General features: G+C 37.1%; 1 protein-coding gene across 2 annotated transcripts in view; it reads right to left on the bottom strand.

The window, feature by feature from the left end:
* The window catches only part of SCML2 (Scm polycomb group protein like 2), a 121,390-nt gene that overhangs the window by 84,410 nt on the left and 21,457 nt on the right, over positions 1-15,523 (bottom strand). For both annotated transcript variants that reach the window (XM_005228395.5, NM_001192580.1), the window contains exons 2-5: positions 13,158-13,203; positions 10,784-10,852; positions 3,923-3,993; positions 2,859-3,093 (exon numbers count right to left, since the gene is read on the bottom strand). In XM_005228395.5, the coding sequence (XP_005228452.1) occupies positions 2,859-3,093; positions 3,923-3,993; positions 10,784-10,852; positions 13,158-13,179 (397 nt within the window). In that variant the 5' untranslated portion in view covers positions 13,180-13,203. The remainder of the gene's footprint in view (positions 1-2,858; positions 3,094-3,922; positions 3,994-10,783; positions 10,853-13,157; positions 13,204-15,523) is intronic.

Here is a 15,523-nt window from a genome sequence, read left to right as displayed (position 1 = left end):
CTGTATGTAAATTTTACCTCAAAAGAAAAACAAACTGTAAATAAACAGTGAACTCTAGTTAATGATATGCATGCTAAAGTATTTAGGGGAAATGTACTGACATCAATAACTTATCCTGAATTGCATTTAAAAACATAATTCACTGATGAACTGACAGAAAGGCAAGTAAGCAATAAAGCAAGTATAGTAAAATGATAACGGGTAGAATATAGGTAGTGGGTATTTCTTTCACCTTTTCTGTATGTTTGAATTTTTCATACATTAAGTTGGGAAAAAAGACAGCTCTCACTTTAGCAATCTCTACACACACTAAATGATCTTATATTAGGATTTGTATCAAATGCTATCAAAATAGACTCAACATGTGTATTCTCTAGAGATCTCATCAATTTACGGTGACTATCACAGCATGTGGCATGTGCAGCAGGGAGCAGGAGTCTGCTAGCTTTACTATTTTCTGGGGGCAATCTGTTACATGCAATACTTGCCTGCCTTGATGCCAGAATTGGTTGGTGAGAACTTTGCATGTATCTCTGATGAATACATGCATTAATATAGGGAGGCACATGAATCACATTGCCAATGGGTCCATCAATAGGATAAAATATACAAGAAAGTTCAGACAGAAAGTCATTTTATAATAATAATGTATCAAAACACCCTTAATCTGACTAGGAAAATAATTGTTGCTGGGGAATTGTAAAGGGTTGTTACACACTCCCTTAAAATAAATCAGTATTACTAGTGATACTTAATATTAAATAGTTACCAGAGCATGGATTCTCCACACTATTGTTAGAATACCGCATAACAATCATTCTCTGGTCCTTATGCCTTTCTCTTAACCTGCATCTTATCCTATTACATGAGGTACCATGACTTTTTTTAAATTTAGCATTTTCCTTAATTCTGAATTGCCTAGAGTCAAACATAGATCAAAGTGCATGTAAAAAACTCAAACACAGCTAAAACTAATTCATGATATTAGGAAGTCTGGACAGTAGTTACCTTTGGAAAGGAGGAGGATATGACTGGGGATCAGCAGGAATGGGGCTTCTAGGGTGCTGACAATGCTCTCTTTCTTTATCTGGGTGTTGGTGTTTATACATGTTCATTTATAAGCTCGGAGAAAGCAATGGCACCCTACTCCAGTACTCTTGCCTGGAAAATCCCATGGACAGAGGGGCCTGGAAGACTGCAGTCCATGGGGTTGCTGAGGGTCGGACACGACTGAGCAACTTCACTTTCACGCATTGGAGAAGGAAATGGCAACCCACTCCAGTGTTCTTGCCTGGAGAATCCCAAGGATGGGGGAACCTGGTGGGCTGCCATCTATGGGGTCGCACAGAGTCGGACACGACTGAAGTGACTTAGCATTTATAAGCTGTACACTTTTCTCCAAGTATGTTAAAACTCTAACAAACAATTTTAAATAATAACCTTAACATTTAAATAAATAAACCTTTTAAAAAGTAAAACTATGTAAGTTGTGTTATATTAAAATGGAAACTAAACTATTCAAAAGCATCTCATAAGCAAATTGGCAAAAATTGTATTTTTTTATTATGTGGTGTCACAATACATACTAATCAGCACGTATTGCTATATATTTCATATTTTTAATTAATAAACTCTAAAAGTAATTTGAAAAAAGAATGATTATAAATTTGGTTATATGTCTGAAATGCTGACAATCACAACAGCTATGTTTCCTTTAAACAAAATACAAACACATACTAGCATACTGTCAATAGAGAAATAAAACCCAAACGAGGAAGCACTAAGCCTCAGATGTATATCTGTTACAGAAGTCTGTATGATTTAAGATATTATAAAAATAAGCAATAACAAAATGTGAATGTTATGAAGAAAAGGGGAAAAGCAGAAAACACACATATCCTAAACCATCTTCTTGGGAATAACACATACTTGATTAGTTTTTAAAAATACTTTAAACCAAGTTAGTATTAATTAACCACTAGAACAAAGACAATATAAAACGATGTTGCTAGAAAGAACAGTTATTATTGTCTTAAATTTTTTATTCTCACAGCATCTTCCACTAGTTGGAGACAAAAAAATTAGTTGTCTCACTGTGCATTATAATACAGCATTTTCATTTTTAGCATTGTAAAAAAGAAACAAAAACCAATACCCACCATTCACTCAGAATGTGTAAGTAATAAACTAAATACTTATATTCTACAGAATACCATGGTACACCAAAGTATTAAAACAGAAAAATTTTTGCACAAAATTAGGGTCACGTACTTTGTTTCTTTTAAAAACTTGGTCAAAATCAAGAATTTTATATTAAAAACCTTTGCTAAAGAGTTCCATCAATCTCTTCCTTTACAAAGACCTAAAGGTACTGATTCCTACCCCTCTCACTATGATTTCTTCCCACACAACAGGTGTAATGAAATTCCCAAGCCTGACACTGGAGTCCCAATGTAAAATCATCTCCTTCTGCTGTGCTAATCCCCATAACAAAAAGGATGAATGGCTCATTAGACAATACTGAGGGAGGAAGTGACTCATATCAAATGCTACAAACTTCTCCCCCAGAAGGGTTTCTCAATCTGCATGTGTAATCTGCTTTTGACATTTCAAGTTTTAAGGCAGAAGGAGTCTTGCTCTGGAGTGGGGAACCTTTAGCCACACATATGCCAAATATGTACTTAAATGAAACTCTATAACATATGGTAGTGAGTTACTTTCTCAAACCTTCTCCACAGTAACCACCATCCGTTTGCCAGAATGCCCAGGAGAAGAGATTTTTAAAAGGTCAGTTAAAATTATTTCTACTGAATATTACATTACCAAGAATATGTTGTTTTAAAACTGTTTATCCTTACCCAGTGGAGGCTGAAGTAAGTCCCCTTCCTTTTCACATGTCCCAACAGGCTGTATGTCTGGAGAATCAACAAGCCGCCAAAAGTCATTTTGGTTATCACTACCATCCAATCTTAAACGGAGCCTGGCACCTGTAACTCCAACAACTGTAGCAATACATACTGAAGTCGTATTGCGAGGGTCATGGGCTTCCAACTTCATGCCAACTTTGAAGTCATTAGCTGGCGGAATCTTAGACTATATACATAAACACATACAAATTAAATTCTGTTAAAACTCTCTAAGTGTAGGAAAATCAAACGATCAGTTATGTTACCAGAATACATGAGGAACATTTTAAGTAACAGTTGCAACAGTTGGTGAACAAAATGAGAGCTGTAAGGGTTAAGAAAAAGATCTCCAAATTCTCTCCTTGGCTTGACACACAGCCTGACATGGTCACCCACTGCTTGTCACTCATCTGCCCACTTCCAGGCAAACCAAATACAACCTCTAAAATGCATCCTGAGTGTCTTTCTAATATAAGAATTTGATTAGGCCTTTCCTCTTAAAGTAAGCCAAAAGGCAGCTTACCACTGCCTACTGTAAAGTCCAAACAGTCAGTATAGTTTAAAAGCCACCACACTTTAACCTCACTCCCATACTATCACCTCTATCTACTTAGTGCTCCAGCCACCCATACCATCCCTCAACACTCAGGTTCTTTTATGCCCATGTCTCTTTCCTTTGGATGTTCTCTCTGCCTGGAATATCCTTCCCCTCATTACAACTACCTCAGATAGGACCTCTTCTGTGAGCCCTTTTCAGTATAGTTATCACACTTTTTTATCATTAATTATTTACATGGCTGTCTTTCCCTCCACATGGGCAGTCATAAGAGCTTAGTATATCTGACATAAAGTAAATTCTTAATCAATGAATGCAAAGAGACCATCTGGTTCTTAAGCAGCACTGCCACAATCCCACAATCGCTTCACACTAATAGAACCTAATAACAGATTCCCTTCAACAAGTTAATAGTTTACAAAAATAAACATAACATGGTATCTACAGAATTTTGGCATACCTGTCTGAAATACTCTGAAGGAGCACTTAAAGATCCAGTCTCTTCCAAGTATTTTTCCCATTGAAAATGATCTGGAAAAAAACATGCAAAAATAGGTGGTTTTTTTGGTTTATTTTTGGGCCCTGCCAGCATAGCTTATGGGATCTTAGTTCCCCAATCAGAGAGTAAACCCAGGCCCATGTCAGTGAAAGCTATCAAGTCTTAACCACTGGATTGCCAGAGAATTCTCAGGGTTTTTTAAAACATATATAATATGTATACAAACTTTCAGGAATAAAATGGATTTTAGTTCCATGTCTCTTTAAAGAAATACTTCTCAAAGGACAGATTCAAACTTCCTCATTTGACTACCAACATGGAAATAAAAAATAAGACCATTTCCTGATAATAATGGTTCTGAAATAAATGATAATCCAGATCTTCTTGATGTAATGAGGACTGCATCACAGTGATTCTAAAAACATGAACTCTAGAAACAACTAAAGGACTTTTTATAGAGTAATAGCAAATTCTACTCATTTGTCTCTAATACAAATTTACTCAAAATATGTCTTTATCATTTCATCCCATTACTCTGAAACTGCTTCTTTGTTTTTCACAGGGATCTAAAGGTGTGTGGCATAGCAGAAATAAAGCATTAATTTATGGAAAGAAAAACTCAGCGTTGTTTCTCAACTGACTATTAGATCTCCATCCAGGGTGTCAAGAATATGGTGGCAGAATAAAGCAGAAACCACTCATCAGTGCAATGACTAACACAGATTGTTGTAACGATCTATATTTTCTGCAAACTCCTTCTGTTCTTTGTCTCACTTAGTCTTGATGACATAGGTCAGAAGGCAGTATGCTTTTCCCAGACACTTCAATTCACTGTGTCAGTCACAATGCCCTGAAAGACCTGACAGCAGTATTAAAGGTACTATTAACTCACATAAACTTTAATTCTCATCAAACATGAGGGTTTTTTTTCTATACTCCCTGTTTAATCTCTTTACTATAAAAATATTAGGGTTTCACAGTTCCCTCCCTAGGGGAATCTGCATTACTAGCCCCTTATACATTCTTCAAAGGCTGTAACAGTTCCACTTACACACACACACATTCACACACTGCTGATAAATGTTTAACAGCCAGCTTTCCAGAAAATACAAACAAAAAGCCTGACTGGAACTGTTGGTGTTTGCATATTTCTGTGATGTAAATACCACCACCACGGCTGAATGAAAGATGCCAAGGTAAAGTTACCAACCACACAGTTAGGAAGAAATGTGAGCTGATGTGAAATGTGAGCAAGATTCGGAGTATCACTGTTGCATGAAATTATGCATTTAATATGTGTGCATACGTATGGTATTAAGCATGTCATTTCCTAACACTGTATATACCCTTTTAGAGATTTTTCCACTTTAAAAAAATACTGGGTTTAATTCTGCTTCCAGATCATGGAAAGCAAGCACTACCAAAGTGTTGAAGAGCAAGCAGCAAAATGTCAAGAACACAGGCTCCTGACATGAAAATGCTATCTTTCAGTCTAACTCTGCCTTTTACTAGCCAGTGACCCTGAGCAAGTCACTTCATTTTCTCGGCCTCAGTTCCTTTATCTATGAAATGAGAAAAGTAATACGTATGGTTATAAGGTATTTTTGAGAACTAACTGAAGTAGTATGCATATAAATAACTTGATAAATACATACTATTTAGTGAAATAAAGATGGCATAAAACTAAATGTCATCCATTGGATCACTGAAAGCAAGAGAGTTCCAGAAAAACATCCACTTCTGCTTTACTGACTATGCCAAAGCCTTTGCTGTGTGCATCACAACAAACTGTGGAAAATTCTTCAAGAGATGGAATACCTGACCACTTTACCTGCCTCCTGAGAAATCTGTATGCAGGTCAAGAAGCAACAGTTAGAACCAGACATGGAACAACAGACTAGTTCCAAATATGGAAAGGAGTATGTCAAGGCTGTATACTGTCACCCTGCTTAGTTAACTTATATGCAGAGTACATCATGTGAAATGCCGAGCTGGATGAAGCACAAGCTGGAATCAAGATTTCCGGGGGAAATATCAAAAACCTCAGATATGAAGATGATAACCACCCTTATGGCAGAAAGCGAAAAACTAAAAAGCCTCCTGATGAAAGTGAAAGAGGAGAGTGAAAAAGTTGGCTTAAAACTCAACATTCAAAAACTAAGATCATGGCATCCAGTCCCATCACTTCATGGCAAATAGATGAGGAAATAATGGAAAGAGTGACAGACTTCATTTCTTTGGACTCCAAAATCACTGCAGATGGTGACTGCAGCCATGAAATTAAAAATCGCTTGCTCCTTGGAAGAAAAGCTATGACCAACCTAAACAGCATATTAAAAAGCAGAGACATTACTTTGCCAACAAAGGTCCATCTAGTCAAAGCTACAGTTTTTCAAGCAGTCATATTATGGATGTGAAAGTTGGACTCTAAAGAAAGCTGAGCACCAAAGAACTGATGCCTTTGAACTGTGGTGTTGGAGAAGACTCTTGAGTGTCCCTTGGACAGCAAGGAGATCCAACCAGTCCATCCCAAAGGAAATCAGTCCTGAATATTCATTGGAAGGACTGATGCTGAAGCTGAAACTCCAATACTTTGGCCACTTGATGCAAAGAACTGACTCATTTGAAAAGACCCTGATGCTGGGAAAGATTGAAGGTGAGAGGAAAAGGGGATGACAGAGGATGAGATAGTTGGATGGCATCACTGATGCAATGGACGTGAGTCTGAGCAAGCTCCAGGAGGTGGTGATGGACAGGGAAGCCTGGTATGCTGCAATCCATGGGGTTGCAAAGAGTAGGACATGACTGAGCAACTGAACTGAACTGAACTGTCATAGTTGTGCCTAAACTTAAGAATACTGGATAGCTATATTAAAAGTGAAAACTGAGATCCATGGCTCCAAAATTTAACTAACCTGACAATCCTAAGCACTAACCTGACAATCAAGAGACCCAAGGTTCTAAATGAAGCTCTACCACCATATGATCTTGGAGAGCATTAAAAAACAGAAGAAGAAAACAAAACATGAATGGAGGAAAAAAATCTGACTAGGATGTCACTAAAGAGCCACCATACTAGGATGAAAGGAGTAGAAGTTGGAAATAATAACTGAGAAATCAAAGCCATTTCACAATTAGACCTCAAAGAACTTAAGACTTTTCCACAAACCAGTTACATTTGTAAAATTTTTCAGTGACAATGGAAAATAATTAATTCATCTAAGACAATGTTTAAAATATTCTATCACCATTTGTGTCTTCAGTCACTCAGTTCAGTTGCTCAGTCGTGTCCGACTCTGCAACCCCATGAAACACAGCACACAAGGCCTCCATGTCCATCACCAACTCTGGAGTCCACCCAAACCCATGTCCATTGAGTCAGTGATGCCATCCAACCATCTCATCCTCTGTCGTCCCCTTCACCTCCTGCCCTCAATCTTTCCCAGCATCAGGGTCTTTTCCAATGAGTCAGCTCTTCGCATCACGTGGTCAAAGTACTGGAGTTTCAGCTTAAACATCAGTCCTTCCAATGAACACCCAGGACTGAACTCCTTCAGAATGGACTGGTTGGATCTCCTTGCAGTCCAAGGGACTCTCAAGAGTCTTCTCCAACACCACAGTTCAAAAGCGTCAATTCTTCTGCGCTCAGATTTCTTTATAGTCTAATTCTCACATCCATACATGACCACTGGAAAAACCATAGCCTTGACTAGACGGACCTTTGTTGGCAAAGTAGTGTCTCTGCTTTTTAACATGCTGTCTAGGTTGGTCATAGGAGAAGGCAATGGCAGCCCACTCCAGTATTCTTGCCTGGAAAATCCCATGGATGGAGGAGCCTGGTAGGCTGCAGTCCATGGGGTCGCTAGGAGTCGGACACGACTGAGCGACTTCACTTTCACTTTTCATTTTCATGCATTGGAGAAGGAAATGGCAAGCCACTCCAGTGTTCTTGCCTGGAGAATCCCAGGGACGGGGGAGCCTGGTGGGCTGCCGTCTCTGGGGTAGCACAGAGTTGGACACAACTGAAGCGACTCAGCAGCAGCAGCAGCAGCAGCAGGTTGGTCATAACTTTCCTTCCAAGGAGTAAGGAAGTCTTTTAATTTCATGGCTACAATCACCATCTGCAGTGATTTTGGAGCCCAGAAAAATAAAGTCAGCCACTGTTTCCACTGCTTCCCCATCTATTCGCCATGAAGTGATGGGACCGGATGCCATGATCTTAGTTTTCTGAATGTTAAGTTTTAAGCCAACTTTTTCATTCTCCTCTTTCACTTTCATCAAGAGGATCTTTAGTTTTTCTTCACTTTCTGCCATAAGAGTAATGTCATCTGCATATCTGAGGTTATTGATATTTCTCCCGGCAATAATGGGCTATAATTTGAGCTAGCAAATACTTTATACCAGTGCTATATAATACAAGTGCTTTCTATCGCACTGCTAGTTAATGTAACCTTTGGAGCCTTAATTTTTTCCTTTGTTCATAAGGCAAAAATTCTTAGTCTACAACACTATTCAGCTTGGATGCCCATATGATGAGAGTCTACCAAAAACATAGTGGAAACACACACAGCAAAAGGCTTTACTAATTTAGATTTGGTACATCTATAATACCACAGTGAGAATTCCTGACCAAAATAGTTCAGAAAGTAGCAGACAAGCCTGAAGTCCCTGTCTCTGCATTTTTATCCTCATTGACAGATTAGCAGCTGGGGGTGGGGGAAGGGGGGTAGGGATTTACTGTTTCAGAAAAGAGCCCTGGGAACTGATAGGCCTTTTCAGGAGACAGATGTACATAATGTTGTGATCTGCTTGTTGCTTGCACGTGTCTGTGGTCCTTCTTGTTTGATTTGTAATCTATTCTATCTAGTCCATATACTAGCCCAAAGACCTTTTAGCAAAATGAACATAATCTATGAGGCCCCCTATTCTTCTCCAGAGTAAACCAGAATCATAATGTCTTCCACCAGTGCTAGGCTTGGGTTCAGAGGCTACGTACAGAAAATGAGCAAAGTATTTAGAGCTTGAAGCTTCTCAGCTGAATGATCAGCACCCACTACCTTATAGTATTTACCACAACTATAACTGGACATTTGTTTAATGTCTACCAAAGCTCAAAGCAACTGAACATACATGCATGCAAGCTCAAAGACTGTAGGAATCGTGTTTGTCTTATTCACTACTGGATTCCCACAGAAGGTCACCAGTATCTCCCAGGCACTATACTAGATACTGCAGATGCAGCAGTTAATAAAACAGAGAAATATCCTGGCTCTCCAGGAGCTGACCTTCTAGTAGTCACTCATTGATTTCTAAAATAAGATGTTAGGGTCAGGACACTGAGAAATTTCTGCAAATGTCTGTCAATTTGACTAAGTAATCTCATTTTTAATCAGAGTTTCTCAAGCAGAAAAGTTTGAAAATTTTGAAAAATTACTAGTTTCAACTTTTAAGAATATATTCTTCAAATTGATTTTCATGAAATTTCCAGAATAGGCAAATCTATAGAGATAGAAAGAAGGTTAAGTGGTTGCCTAGGGAGAGGCACCATGAGGAAGAGTGACTACTAGCTAGGTACTAGGGTTGCTTTTTACGGTGATGAAAACATTCTAAAACTGATCATGGTGATGGTTACACAACTGGGAATACACTACTGAGAACCACTGAACTGTACACTTGAAATGGGGAGATTGTATGGTACGTGAATTATATCTCAATAGAACTATTATATTAAAAAATGGAAAGGAATTTGTAAGGATGAGGAAGAGCACTCTAGCCTAACAGCCTCCATTTCCTTGGAGAGTTTTGGGGATTGGAAGGAAGAGCTGAGGAACAAGTAAGGCCAACGAGAAAGAGAACTAAGGAAACACTGAGGACCCAGCTACAGTAATAAAGAATGACTCCATGGGATTACTTCTACAGGCAATCTTTTCATACGAACAGAAAGTCATGAATGAACTACTTACTCCAAGAGTGGGGCTAGCACAGAAGGTACAACAGAAACACAAGGGGCAAGAGGCTTGCCTGGAAATCGCTGGTAAACACACTAAGTTTGCTGTTGTATTTTTTTTTTTTTAATTCAGCCTCTTGTCTGCGTATGACTTATTTCCTCATTTTCCATAAGAGCAGGTGCAATGGGTCAGAGTCTATCTCCTGAATCTCTGATATACTGCTACACACATGCTATTAACAATAAAAGCTTAAAATATGAATTAATAACTCAGACAATAAAGTTAACATTTACTGAACATTTACTATCAGCCTAGGCATTATATTAGGTGCTTTACATTCCTTTTCTTTAATTCTAATAGTTCCATGAGTACGTAGTTATTATCCCTGTGCTACACAGGAGAAAAGAGAGACTAAGAACATTGAGTAATTTGCCCAAGGTCACAAGGCTAGTAAAAAATGAGGCCAAGATTCTAGAAGAGGTCTGTCAGATCCCCTAAATGCCTAAGCTTTAATCGACTAGATTGTCTTATGACCATCAAAAAAGACATTCACATTGACTCTAGTGTTAGAAAGGTTTTTATTAAAAATTAAATTATTTTAAATTGGTAATACATGGTAATTAATAACTAGATATCTTTACCTTGGCAAAACTGCACTGAAATACATAGTTATCTTTTAACTTAATCTCTCTCTATGTGAAACCAAAGTAAAATTTTCAAAAAATACTATCTTTTTGGTCTTTCCTATTGCTTACATTTTATATTTACAAGAGCTTACTATACATAGATTATACCAAAAGCAATAAGAAAAGAGTTCATACTAACACTGAGTGAAGACAAAATATATGTTCTACTGAACTAATTTAAAACCTACCATTTTGCACAGAAGATGTGCCTGATTGAGGAGCTCTCTCTTGATTCTCCTTCTTTACACCCATTGAGTCTTTAAAAAAAGAAAGAAAATAGTGAGCAATACCAGAAGAAAAGAGCAACAGTTTGAAAGAGTACTTACAAAAACCTAAACTGTATTTTCTAATAGGAACCAGTTTCAATTCTATAATTAAATCCTCACTTTCTGCACAGGACTTCACTTTCTAATACATAATGTATTTTATAATTTATTTGTTTATTGCATGTCTCATTTCACTCAATGTAAGCCCCAAAAGGTCAGACATTTTTTCATTTTGTCTCTTATTCACTACTTTTTATCCTCAGTGCCCAAAAAGGACTTGGCACACAGAACATTCTTGAACATTTGTTAAATAAATGAACAAACCAAAATGAGCCGAGCTGATCCTTACAATATTCAGATTAATGTGTCCCAGCAATAAAGTGCATACTTTTGAGAATTTAAAACAACAGAGAAGCTAGAATACAATGTAATTCAATGGACTGTTTGTTGTTGTTCAGTCACTTAGTTGTGTCTGACTCTTTGTGACCCCATGGACTGCAGCACACCAGGGTTCTCTGTCCTCCAACAGATTAGGAAAAGTTTTTCTCTGTGCTAGGCTGAGGAGCTCAAACAGCACTGGACCTTGGAACTTCACCAAATCTAAGATATATTTCATCCACATTTATTATAGTATGTATTTCTTAAATGACTCATTGTGATTATTATGCTGAAAAACTAACCACAATCTTCAATGTTATCAAATAAGCAGTCAGTCTCTTAACTTCCCCATTGTCTTAAATATTTTAAACGTATCTGTTTCAATCAGGACCCAAATAAAGTCCATACAGACAGTGGTAGGTACATTTCTTAAATTTCTTTTGATCTGTAGGCTCCTCCCCCTCTGTTTATTTTCCCTTCCTCTAGCAATATTTTTGCTGGTGATATCAGTTCAGACTTTTCCAGTCTGCTACTTCCTCATGATACTGGGTTCTTCTGGTCCTTATAGTTTCTCTAAATTGATACAGCTATTTCAAGCCAGACGAGCTTAACCAGATTCAGGTTTAGCTTTTTTACAAGGAAGAGAGAAAATGACTTCATAGGTGGTGGTGTGTACTTCTCACAAGAGGTTCCTAATATACCTAGTTCTCTTTTTGGGATATGAGCAGCCACATATGACTATTGCCTAGATCCATTAGCTCATCAGTGGTCGCATAAGGGAGGTATTCTAATTTTATCATCCTGTCTTTATTAGCCAGAAAACTTCTATAGAGAGAAAACTCCCCTCTTCAACCATTCAGTTGCACTGAGGTAGAGACCACAAAAAGAAGTCACAATCAATGCTTTATTCTTCCTCCTTTATTCTCTAGTTTTCAAAATAATGAATTGTATCCCCACCATTCTCCACAGATGACCAATATGTATTGTTTTGATTTTTAGTATCGTTATGAACCAATGGACTTAATAACATGGAGTGTTTCCATCTAGTGCTGTTTTACCCTTACTGATGCTTGAACTGTCAAGTGACATGCTTCTTAAAGAAGAATATAGGAAGGATGCCAGGCGTACCATTAAAGGTATCAGATCTACTTTCTGGTTATGATTGACTCTTCAAGATATGTGAACACTCAAGAGGGATGTATGGGCTACTTTCTATTTAGATAATTTGACTAATATAAAGTAAGTACATATTTATATTTACTAAATAGTTCTACAGTAGTATTTTCTAACAGAGAAGAAAGTGAAATTATAAAGGCCTGGTTCCTGCTCAAGGAAAGCTAAAAATCTAGGTACAGAGACTATACTAAACCAATACACTTGACAAAAACAGAAATAGCAGAGCACAACATTCAGCATGCAGCCAGAGTAAAAGTCATGAGAGAAAGAGAACTTAAACTGGGTCTTGAAGAAGGAACAGGATTCATGACAACAAAAATATGAAGAATATATTATGGGAAAGAAAATACAACTCAAAACAGAGAGTGAAAATGACTGTGACACACTCATGGGACAGTGAGCTGACTTCTTACTAGAGCAGGACAGGATGAAGCATTTTTTTATCATCCTATTTAAGTAAGAAAATCTGGACTGTGATCTTGGCTGTCACAGATTGTTATATGACCTGTACACTTAACCTCCCTGAGTGTCAGCTTTCTCACTTATAAAACTAAGAAGGGAAAACAAGATTACCTTTAAGAGCTATTCAGTTCTAAAACTCCAATTCTTAGCACCTAAACTAACATCTGCCATTAATTTCATTTTTTCAAAAAAGCTTTTTTTTTTAAACATTCAGTCTACCAAAAGATACTAATTTCAAATGATTGACTAAAAGTATCATCTTTAGACAAGTAAATCTTACCTTCTTCCACTGTCTGCCCCATGGTATCTCTCTCTGGTGTGCTTTCCTACAAGGAGAAAAATCAATTACTGCCTCCTTTTAACATAATACATTTCTGCAGGGTGGTATTATTAGAAATCAGCTATAATGGGACTACATCAAATTAAAAAGCTTCTGCACAGTGAAAGACACTAAACAAACTGAAAAGGTGACCTACTGAATGGTTAAAAAAAAACTGCAAATAATATACCCAATAAGGGGTGGATATCCAAAATATACAAGGAACTCATACAACTTAATATCAAAAAACAAACAAACCAATTAAAAAATGGGCAGAGGATCTGAAAAGATTATTTTTCCAAAGAAGATACACAAACGGCCAATAAGCACATAAAAAGATGTTCAACATCACTAGTTATCAGGGAAATGCAAATCAAAACTTTAATGAGATATCATCTCACAGAACGGCTATTATCAAAAAGACAACAAATAACAAGTCTTGGTAAGGATGTGGAGAAAAGGGAATCCTTATGCACTGTTGGTGGGAATACAAATTGGTGCAGATACTATGGAAAACAGTATGGAGATTCCTCAGAAAATTAAAAATAGAACTACCACACGATCCAGCAACTGCACTCCTGGGTATTTATCTAAAGAAAACAAAAACACTATTCAAAAATATATTTGCAACCCCATGCTCACTTGTATTATAAATATTGTAACATTATTTACAATAGCCAAGATATGGAAGCAACCCAAGCATCCATCAGCAGATAAATGGATGAAGACGATGTGGGGTATACATACACAATGGAGCATTACACAGCCATAAAAAAAAAAAAAAGAATAAAATCTTGCCATTTGCAACAACATGCATGGACCAGGAGGGTATTATGCTAAATGAAGTATGGCAGACAGAGAAAGACAAATATTGTATGATTTCACTTATATATGGAATCTAAAAAAACGTAACAAAACAAAACAGTCATAAATACAGAAAACACGTTGTTGCCAGAAGGGAAGGGGTTGGGAGAAAGAAAGCTGAGGGAGATTAAGAGGGACAAATTTCCATTTGCAGAATAAATGAGTCACAGATATGAAATGTACAGTGTGGGGAATACAGTCAATAATTATGCAGTATCTTTGTATGGAGTGAGCAGGCCCCTGATGGCTGAGACAGTAAAGAGTCTGCCTGCAGTGTGGGAGACCCAGGTTCGATCCCTGTGTTGGGAAGATCCCCTGGTGAAGGAAACGGCAACCCACTTCAATATTCTTGCCTGGAGAATCCCATGGCTGGAGGAGCCTAGCAGACTATACAGTCCATGGAGTCGCAAAGAGTCGGACATGACTGAGCGACTTCACTTTCACTTTCATCTTTGCATGATAACAGATCATGATTATAAATAGACTTATCCTGGTGATCATTTTGAAATGTACAGATATCTGGAATCACTATGCTGTGTAACAAAAACTAACATAGTGTTGTAGGTCAATACTTTAAAAACAAAGAAACAAACTCAGAAAAAAAGATCAGATTTGTCACTACTAGTAGAGGGGTTGGGGGAAGAGAAGGAGAAATTGGCTGAAGGCAGTCAAAATGCACAAATAAGATAAATAATGCTAGTTATAAAATAAATAAATGCTAGGGATGCAATGTACCACATGATAAATATGATTGACACTGCTGTATATTACATATGAAAGAGATTAAATCCTAGGAGTTGTCATCATAAGGAAAAACTTGTTTTCTATTTCTTTAATTGTGTATCTTTATGAGATGATGGATGTTCACTAAACTTATTATGATAATCATTTCATGGTGTATGTAAGTCAAATCATGCCAATTTTATCAGTAAAATTGGAAGAAAAAAATAAAGGTTAAAAAAAAAAGAAATCAGCTATAGAGTTAGATCATTTTAATCTCTTTCCCTTGAATAAAAATAAGTTCAGTAGATTAGTAGTTGCCAGGGGCTGGGGGAAGAGGGGCTCAGGAGTGACTGTTAATGGGTATGGATGTAAATATGGGTAAGGGGTTTCTTTTTTAAGGTGAGGAAAATGTTACGGAATTACACAGTGGTGACGGTTATAGAACCTTATGAATACACTAAAAACCACTGAATGGTACACTTTAAAAAGATTAAATTTTATGGTTAAATGAATAAAAAAGAGCAGATGGTAAGCTAGTAGAGTTGAGATTCAAACTAACAACTATCCCAAAAGCTGACTTACGCCCATGTTACCAAGAGGTGGAAGAATTATAACTGTGTTGATGAAACCTGTAAGAAGTGCCAATCTTCTATTTTTTTTTATTTTATTTTATTATTTAACTTTACAATATTGTATTGGTTTTGCCATATATCAACATGAATCCGCCACAGGTATACACG

The sequence above is a fragment of the Bos taurus genome, chromosome X, assembly GCF_002263795.3.
Source record: "Bos taurus isolate L1 Dominette 01449 registration number 42190680 breed Hereford chromosome X, ARS-UCD2.0, whole genome shotgun sequence".
Lineage (NCBI taxonomy): Eukaryota > Metazoa > Chordata > Mammalia > Artiodactyla > Bovidae > Bos > Bos taurus.
Note: the sequence above shows the minus strand (reverse complement) of the source record. Positions and strands in the feature narration are given on the sequence as shown.